The sequence below is a fragment of the Rhinolophus ferrumequinum genome, unplaced genomic scaffold, assembly GCF_004115265.2.
Source record: "Rhinolophus ferrumequinum isolate MPI-CBG mRhiFer1 unplaced genomic scaffold, mRhiFer1_v1.p scaffold_86_arrow_ctg1, whole genome shotgun sequence".
NCBI classification, from domain to species: domain Eukaryota; kingdom Metazoa; phylum Chordata; class Mammalia; order Chiroptera; family Rhinolophidae; genus Rhinolophus; species Rhinolophus ferrumequinum.
The window spans coordinates 1-9,886 of NW_022680443.1; the positions used below are offsets into that span (position 1 = coordinate 1).

The window sequence follows — 9,886 nt, forward strand, 5'->3', positions numbered from 1 at the left end:
CATAGAGTTGGTTGTCAAAAACAGATAAAATAATATGATAAGAATCTTCTACAGCCTTTTCCACAGTCATGGTCAACTAAAACTAATTTAACCAAAATCAGTTCCTCAATTCACCAAAAATATGGGTTTTCTTTAATTCAGAGTTTCTCAACGGGAGAGAAAATGTGTGATTCTGGAGCTCCCAGTAGTACCTGGTTATTCGTCTTAAAAGGCGTCTATGGTGAGTGACCGGGTGCTTTGTTCAGCCTCTCAGGGATATTTTTGGTCAGGACACATTCAGGACCAACCAAGGCCAGCAGATCCCTGATGTAAATTTGAAGTTTCATTAGGATCTAATTCTCTACCTTAGGACTTAACCCCCAGGGGTTAGGAGAGCAGGTGTTTGTCATTTTCTTGTATTCGCAGAGAGTCTGGCTCATTTTCTGATGACAATACTTTACCATGTGATGGACATTTAGCTTTCTATAAGTCTCCCTTGCTCTTCAAGACTTATCTGGTCATACCCAGTACATAGCTCTTTATTCCACACAGTTGTCAACGGCAACGTTATCCGCAGGCAAATCCACCAACTGGTTCTGCAGAATTTTCTTTTGTGGACCGACTATAATCAACCCCAAGAAGTTATATTCTCCTTGTCTCCTCCTACCTCCTTCTGAATCCATCTCTAGAATCCTGGAGTGGACTAGAATCCACTTCTAGTCAGTCAGATCCTGACCTTCTAGGCTCCAAACTAAGTGAGTAAAAAGCTACCCCTGTGAAAACATTTAATGAGCAGTTTCTAACATTTCTAGACCATCAGAGGATGAAAGCCACAGCCAGGGTAAGACCCACCTTTATCAGGGGTCTGGATAGAGACAGTCACCCAGGAATCCAGGGATTCCCTGGGGACTGTAGCCTCATGGACGACTGTGACCTCAGGGGGAGACATTCTGCTGGCTCTGCAGAGGACAGAGCAGGTAGGAGGAAAGAGAGGATACAGGATCAGGGCATATCAGAGCAGTTCATGAGCCCAGTGAGAGAACTGCTTTTTTTTATTTTTTTTTTCATGTTTTAGGAAGAAAGTTGTGTCTTATAATAAAGTAACTTCCTTGTGTTGCTTAAAGGGAATGTCAGAAAAGGCTTGAAAATGTTTGTAGCAGAGTCAAAATAGACCATAAATGAATCACGAGTACACCAAAAATGGGACCAAATTTCTCAAAATGATGTAGAGGCTCTGCCTTGTCCTGTAGTCCTCAGACCTTGCTACAGAATGCTGAGGAAAAACAAGTGACACTCTCAGAGTCTCGCTTTGACATCACTCAGCATAGGAAATCAGGATGATAATGTGCACAACAGCTTTTTCTTCGGCCAGCGTTGCTTTTCATCGATCTCCCTGTTGTTTTCCCCAACAACATGACGGGTAGTGACACGAGCCTCTGTTCTCTCTCTGTTTTAAATGCCGTTAATGCTCCCTGCACCACATTTAATTAAGGGAATGTCTACTGATACACACAGTGTAAGCAGGTCAGGGACTGGTGCCGAAATTGATTGAGGACGGCTCTTTCACACTTATTTCAATTTATGAATGCTCAGACGCAGACAGTGAAAAGGATTTAATTTCCGTTTGTGTTGTTTGCACATTCTTTATAATGTAAGCATTAATTGAACATGCTCAGTGTCAGTGCGGGGCAATCAAGCATATCCATTCTTCATAACTGAAGGTCACGGGTCAAACTTGAGCAAGTTTCCAGCAGTCTAGTTATAGAAATGTATTTGTATTTGATCAGCCATAATATGAAAGACCAGAGACCCAGAAAATTAACACCCGGAGAACAATGCCGCTTAGACTCCAGGATGGCACCTCCTGGAAAGCAGACACCGAAGCTCTGCTTCTCTTCAATATGGAATCTTGTCTTCTGGACCATCCTACATTTCTCAGATGTCCTTGTCTTGCTGGTTGATGCCAGTCCTTTCAGACCATGAATTCAGACTGCTGAGCTTAGGGGATGGGCTTGTTAGCTAAGGTTTAATTTGATGAGGAGACAGTTGCTCGTATGAATCCACAAAACATATTGTCCGTTCAACCCACAAATGTTTCATGGAGCACTGTGGGAGGCACACCTTATATAAACTGGATAATGTCATTTCCAGATGCATGTAAAGCTATTTTTGTTGTTGTTAAAGGGAATTGCATTTTTTTCCCCCTTTTTCTTCCGCCTCCCCGCCCCCACTCCGGTTCAAGCCATTGTTTCTCAGTCTAGTTGTGTAGGACACAGCTCCCTGGCCCATGCTGGTATTATGAGTCTTGCGCTCCCCGGAGCTGAGGCAGTGGGTCACTGGTTGTCAGTCCAAGGCTCACAACGCAGCTCTCACAGGCTGCCGGCCACTCATGCTGGGTGCCGGCCACTCAGGGCAGCACACAGCAGCTCACTGCAAAGACTGGCTGCTCACCTCAGCCCAGCTCCAGGGAGGGCTGTTGTTCACAATCTGAGCTGTAGAGGGCGCAGCTCACTGGCCCCTGTGGGAATCCAACCAGCCACGTTGGCGTTAGGAGCACCGCGCTCCACCGCTCCACCGGGTCGGCCGGATAGTTTTTCATAAGCATAAAGATAACAACTTTTCACTTAAAACGGTGGATTTCTAATAGTCTTTTGTCATTACATGCTTTCCCAATTTGATAATACCTTCTTTTCAAACATTGGCTGTGGATCAGACTATTTTGCTCATTTCTGAAATTTTAGCCTAAGACTTCAATTTAAAATTACTTCATATAGTTCTTAAAATACAATCCAACTTCCCGTATCTTGATTTAATAATTCTGTAATAAAAATAAATCTCACTCGTTGCTCTTATATAGAAATGTGCACAATTTCTCACATCTAGAATAGTATTCACAGTAATAAGAAAAATGAGTAAGGGAAACTTTCTGAAATCCATCTTACCCCGAGAGAGTAGCATTTTCCCCACATAAGCAACCATACCTATTTGTGTCTTCATCAGCAAATGTAATTTTGCTCACTGCCTCAGAGATATTAAAATATATACTCCTTTTTGCATCTGCTTATTTTCTCCCTAGAATTATTAAGAGTTTACTGTTCAAGGGTCTTGCAAAGTCATCTTATAGTAGTGTGTGGCCAGTTAACTAGGCTTAACTAGACAATATGCCACCAAAATTGGCGTGTAATTTCAAGTTTTCATCTTCATAAAGATCTTGTGAAAAAGTTTAAAGAAATGATGTGTCACATCTAATATTGGTATCTTGATTGACCCAGGAAAAACATTCACAGATATTAGCATCAGACAAATATTTAAAATGTTACCTGTTCGTTTGGTTAGATAAGTCAATGAAAATCAAAGATGAGCCTCACAAATTGAATATGAAAAAAGCAAAATGTGACTTACATTTGTAAACTCTATATTCTAAATTGATTTCCTGTCTTAATTTGTAAAGATTAAGTGAATAATCCCATGCTTTGAAAAATACCCCAAAAATAGGATCCAAAAGGAAAATAGTTAGATCTATGGGAAATTTTTATTAAAGAGTGTATTTGTGGGAATGGAAGTCTTTTTTTGCCCCATTCTCTATTCTAAAACATAACTCAAAATAGGACAGCACCTTAAATTCTTTAAAAATGAACAAACTATTAGAAAACTCCCAATTTGAGGATTGAGTTGGTGCCTTCATCCGAGGAAAAGACTGAATATCTTCCAGTCTCATGTACCGTCCCCTCAGAAAACCTCAGATATTTTTATATTTAGTCATATGAGTAACATGGAAATTCTCTGACCTCCTTTTCTCCTGTGGATTTCTATAATAAATTAACCTTTATTCAACGCCTTGAAATTTGGAGGAAAAATATGTTGCAGCATGTAGTAGAGAAAAATATGAATATAGTTATTGTCAAGAGGTTGGGGAGAAAAGCCCTAGAGACAGGAGAAAAATAGATGACCTGACATCTAAGTTCAAAGAGGAAGAAAAAATGTTGGATACGGCTCTACTCTCTGTCAGTCTGAGACTCACTCTTGTCAGCCTGACTCACATGGCCAGGCTCTCTGGACATCAGCTTTGTCTAGTTCAGTGTTTAAACTGCAGGGAGCCTGGCTTGGCTTCCCCGGAGTCCTGTTGTAGCCCTGTGTGGGGACAGAGCCCCAGAAAGCAGTTTCCAGGCTCTCGGCCTCACATAGAAAGGTGCTGGCTCAGGTAGTAGATGGCCATCAGCTGTGGCTGGTTGGCCGTCAGCTGTAACCATTGAGCCATTGGCCACTAATATAACTGCCGCGGCTACGGAGGGAAGTCGAGGAGAGAGGAGAAAGAGGAGGAGACTGAAGGAGAGTGGAAGAGAGTGGAGGAGAGTCGGTCGGTTGGCAGCAAAGTGGACAGCAGGTCGCACGTCGTGTAAACCCAGCCTCCAGTGAGACCATAGTGGTATGACTCCCCTACCTATGGCTCTGTGGGTGTTCCTTTTTGGCCTAGCCATATCCTGCGTTCTTGTGTGGGGAGCGGGACCAGAGACCCCTCATGAGACCCCGCCTGACACCCTGCATGACACTTGGCGTAGTCGGCAGGATACCCCGCCTGACACCCCGCAGGCTGCCCCTCATGACTCCCCGCATGACACATGGCGCAGCGAGCAGGGTACGGTGCCGGCCAAAGATCTCCAAAGGACGGTGGAGCAGTTTGTGCCTATGAACACTCAGTTGCAGGAAGACCAGGAGGAGCAGCTGCCTGAGAGCTGGACCCCCGTGGAGGGGTGGGAAGACGTGGACGGTTCCCCAACCAGCAGAGGCCAGAGAAAGCGAAGGTTGTTGCGGCCCGTGGGCTGGAAAGTGCTTGCTGAGACAGCCCGGATGCAGGACTTGTAGTCCCAGGAGGAAAGGCTTGCTGAGACCTCCGTGGGAGCTGAGGGTGAGGTCAAGGTCATCCCTCACCCCCAGGACAGCCCTGGCAAATGACTATGGACTATGGGGAATTGCCTTCCATCCCTAATTTAATTGATCACTTGACTCTTTGGGAACATACCACCATGTAATGGAACTGGCGGATATTTGCTTTTGTGTCTTGACCGGCCACCATTGAGAATATGTAAGCACCTTGACTGTGAGCCGCTGTTGTTCCAGCACGGTACCCTGAGAGGCCCAGAGAGAGTGGCAGTGCCCTGAGAGCCCTGGCTGAGTCCAGGAAGTCTGGCTGTGTCCAGAGAGAGTGGCAGTGCCCTGAGAGCCCTGGCTGTGTCCAGGAAGTCTGGCTGTGCCCAGAGAGAGTGGCAGTGCCCTGAGAGCCCTGGCTGTGTCCAGGAAGACTGGCTGTGTCCAGAGAGTGGCAGTGCCCTGAGAGCCCTGGCTGAGTCCAGGAGGTCTGGCTGTGTCCAGAGAGAGTGGCAGTGCCCTGAGAGCCCTGGCTGTGTCCAGGAAGTCTGGCTGTGTCCAGAGAGAGTGGCAGTGCCCTGAGAGGCCCTCGTGTGCCCGGGTAGACTAGTGGTACCCTAAGAAGTCCAGGAAGTCTGGCTGTGCCCAGAAGTACTGGTGGTGCCCTAAGAAACCCTGGCTGTGACCAGAGAGCTTGGCTGTGTCCAGGAAATAGCATTCACCTCCAGGCTCCTCGCACAGGGCCCCTCGCGGAAGACGCTTGTCACGTAGATTGTGAGGCGAGACCCTGTAGGGGTGGAGTGTGGGGACAGAGCCCCAAAAAGCAGTTTCCAGGCTCTCGGCCTCACATAGAAAGGTGCTGGCTCAGATAGTAAATGGCCATCGACTGTGATCAAATGGCCAGCAGCTGTGGCTAGTTGGCCGTCAGCTGTAACCAGTGAGCCATTGGGCACTAATATAACTGCCATGGCTAGGCTAGCAGAAAAAGGGGGAGCTAGCAAGAAGATGGTGGCTGAGCCTGCAAGCGGCACAGTGAGGGTTGAGAATTGTGTTGCTCCTGGTTCCTGTGTCTCCAACCCAGCCGCCAGCGAGAGTATAGTGGTGTGACTCCCCTACCTATGGCTCTGTGAGTGTTCCTTTTTGGCCTCACCATGTCCTGCGTTCTTGTGTGGGGAGTGGGACCAGAGACCCCGCCTGACACCCCGCACGACACTTGGCGTAGTCGGCAGGATACCCCGCCGGACGCCCGGCACAACACATGGCGTAGTCGGCGGGATCCATTGCACTACACCCTGGCTTGTTGTCTGAAATTTAAATGGGCTTTATTTGATTGTTTTTGTAGTACCCCTCCTTAGGTGGGAGGCAACAAAGCTTCCTTAGAAAATGGAAGCACCTTCTAGCCAGTCCCCGCCGGCCCCGGCTTTTTCCTTCTGCGCTTCCACAGCTGCTGCTACTGCTCCTGGTGCTGCTGGTATTATGGGTGGAGGAAGAGTCCCCAGGGCCATACTGGGGGGCTGGTCTAGGGGTGGCATACTTCGGATCCCGTTTGAGTGTAGGAGTGGTGGTCCTCATCTCCTCCGCAGTTGGTGGGGGAGGGGTGAGCCTTGAGTCCGAGTCCTGCATTGGTGGGGGAGGGGTGGGACTTACCCCTGACTCTGCCATTGGTGGGGGAGGGGTGGGCCTCGAGTCCGAGTCCGGCACTGGTGGGGGAGGGGTGGGACTCACCCCTGATTCCACCGTTGGTGGGGGACGGGTGGGCCTCGGTCCTGACTCTGCCGTTGGTGGGGCACGGGTGGGCCACGGTCCTGACTCCACCGCTGGTGGGGCACTGGTGGGCCTCGAGTCCTCCGCCGTTGGTGGGGGAGGGGTGGGCCTCGAGTCCGAGTCCTGCATTGGTGGGGGAGGGGTGGGACTTACCCCTGACTCTGCCATTGGTGGGGGAGGGGTGGGCCTCGAGTCCGAGTCCGGCACTGGTGGGGAAGGGTGGGACTCACCCCTGACTCCGCCGTTGGTGGGGGACGGGTGGGCCTCGGTCCTGACTCCGCCGTTGGTGGGGCACTGGTGGGCCTCGAGTCCTCCGCCGTTGGTGGGGGACGGGTGGGCCTCGAGTCCGAGTCCTGCATTGGTGGGGGAGGGGTGGGACTTACCCCTGACTCCGCCGTTGGTGGGGGACGGGTGGGCCTCGGTCCTGACTCCGCCGTTGGTGGGGCACGGGTGGGCCTCGAATCCTCCGCCGCTGGTGGGGGAGGGGTGGGACTCACCCCTGATTCCACCGTTGGTGGGGGACGGGTGGGCCTCGGTCCTGACTCCGCCGTTGGTGGGGCACGGGTGGGCCTCGAGTCCTCCGCCGTTGGTGGGGCACGGGTGGGCCTCGAGTCCTCCGCCGTTGGTGGGGGAGGGGTGGGACTCACCCCTGACTCCACCGTTGGTGGGGGGCGGGTGGGCTTCGGTCCTGACTCCGCGGTTGGTGGGGCACGGGTGGGCCTCGAGTCCTCCGAGTCCTCCGCCGTTGGTGGGGGAGAGGTGGGCCTCGGCCCTGACTCCACCGTTGGTGGGGGACGGGTGGGCCTCGGTCCTGACCCCGCCGTTGGTGGGGCACGGGTGGGCCTCGAGTCCTCCGCCGTTGGTGGGGGAGGGGTGGGACTCACCCCTGACTCCGCCGTCGGTGGAGGAGTGGTGGGCCTCGAGTCCAAGTCCGAGTCCGAGTCTGAGTCCGGTGGGAGGGCAGCGGTCCTGGACTTCAGGCTGGTTCTGGGAGTGGCACATTTGTACTTTGGGCTGGCTCGGGCAGTGGCTCTTCTCAACTTCGGACTGGGTCTGGGAAAGGCGGTCTTCAGCTGCGGCCTGTGTCGCGGCGTGACCTTCTTCTTCCCCTTGGCGCTGGGTTGGAGACCGGCCTTCATGGACTTGGGGCTGGGTCCGGGTGTGGCCTTCCTGGACCTCGGGCTGCCTGAAGGTCCTGCGGCATCCTCGGTCCCCTGCCCTGGCTCCACGTCCTTTGGCCGCGCCTGTGTCTCAGCCTCCGTATCTGCGGAGCGATCAAAGCCCTTAGGCTTAATCAATTTGAAGGGCCTTAACACGGTGGGGCGGTTCGGGTCCCTGGACTTCTCCGCAGTTAGCATCAGATACGTCGCCATGATGTTATTATCGTACGTGTTCTGTGCTAACGCGTTCTGAATGTCCTCCCGCTCAAAGCCCATGTGGAGCATCTGCCGTTCCACATGGGGGTCCAGGTCGTAGCTATCCGGCTCAGCGAAAGGCCTGAGCTCCTCCAGGTAGCCGCTGTTGAGCCACAGGTCTGGCAGGATGTCCGTTAGGGAACTTCTGTCCGCGGGGTTCCTGGTGATTAATTTGCCGAGGAGGTGTTGCAGCTCGACTGTTAAGTACTGTGGTACAGCATAGATCCCGCTCTTTATCTGCTTCACCAGCTGCATCAAGTCCTTTCCCTTAAAAGGGGTGGTGCCAGTGACCATGTGGTACAGCACCACCCCCAGACTCCAGATGTCCACTGGAGGACCGTCGTACTCTTCTCCCTGGAAGAGTTCCGGGGCTGTGTACAGGGGGGTGCCACAAAACGTGCTCAGCTTGCTGCCATTGAATGGTGTACTCAATGAAAAGTCTGCAAGTCTGGCGTCCAAGTTACGGTCTAAGAGCACGTTCTGTGGCTTCACGTCCCTGTGGATTATCCCCTTTCCGTGGCAATAGTGTACCGCGGACACTAGTTGCCGGAAGGTGCGTCGGGCCGCACTTTCTTCCATGCGACCATGGATCTCCAGGTAACGCCCCAAGTTCCCTCTACTCGCATGTTCCATTATAAGGAATGCTGATTTGTCGGTGTCGATCACCTCGAATAATTGCACGATGTTTGGGTGACGCAAGCCCAGCATGCAGCGGACTTCCCGCAGACCACCTCTCGGATCTGTGTGGACGCCCTGCCTCTGGATGATTTTGATAGCTACCTGGGTCCCGGTCAGAATGTGTCGGCCCAACTTCACCTTGCCGTGGCGGCCCTCGCCGATGGTGTCCAGGAGCTCGTAATGGTCAAGACGGCGCAGCTGTGCAGCGAGTGCGGCTGCAGATTTATGGGCCATGGTGACCGGCTACCTACACTAGCTAACTACACTACCTGACGACACTAATGACTCCTACTCTGCTACTAATAATAACTGTACTATGCTACCTATATACCAACTATATGAAAAATATTACTAACTGTGCTAATAACAACTTTACTAACTGTGCTAACTAAATATACTAACTGTATAAAAATATTACTATTAATAATAAATGTACTAACTGCTAATGAAATATACTATATCAAAAATAAATATACTATATCAAAAATATACTATATCAAAAATATACAGTTATTAGTAGTATAATAACTGTACTAACTATGCTAACTAAATATACTATCTATATCAAAAATATTACTATTAATAAACAATAAAAAATGTACTAACTATGCTAACAAAATATACTATATCAAAAATATTGCTAACTCTACTAATAACTGTACTAACTATGGTAACTAAATATACTATCTGTATCAAAAATATTACTATTAATAAACAATAAAAAATGTACTAACTATGCTAAAAAAATATACTATATCAAAAATATTGCTAACTCTACTAATAACTGTACTAACTATGGTAACAAAATATACTATCTGTATCAAAAATGACAGAAAATAATAAACCAAAGAAAAATGAGAACAAAAAAATTAGAAGAATGAGAAAAAAGAGAACAAAAGAATAATGGGGAGAGAGAGCAAAGGAAAATAATAATAAAAATGAGAACAAAAAATTAGAAGGAGAAAAAAGAGAACAAAACAATAATGGGGAGAGAGAGCAAAGAAAAATAAAAGGAAAATAATAATAAAAATAATTGAGAAAAAGAAATGAGTGAAAAGAAAAAATAAAATGGGGGAATAAAGAAGAAAACAAGCTAAAACGTCCAAGTCCGACAGGTCACCACAAAACAGCTTCCTGGGCTATAAAGGACAAAATCTCAGGCGAGCCAGGGCCTTATATGCAGT

The 9,886-nt window shown here is 49.3% G+C and overlaps 1 protein-coding gene across 1 annotated transcript; it reads right to left on the bottom strand.

The window, feature by feature from the left end:
- Window positions 1-831: 831 nt before the first annotated feature.
- LOC117020110 (serine/threonine-protein kinase MARK2-like) lies at window positions 832-8,936 on the bottom strand (the record flags this gene model as incomplete). The annotated part of the gene is made up of 3 exons (XM_033102354.1): window positions 6,840-8,936; window positions 6,239-6,732; window positions 832-938 (listed from the first exon to the last, which is right to left on the bottom strand). Coding segments are annotated over exons 1-3 (2,698 nt in total), but the record flags the coding sequence as incomplete, so codon positions are not given.
- Window positions 8,937-9,886: the final 950 nt, after the last annotated feature.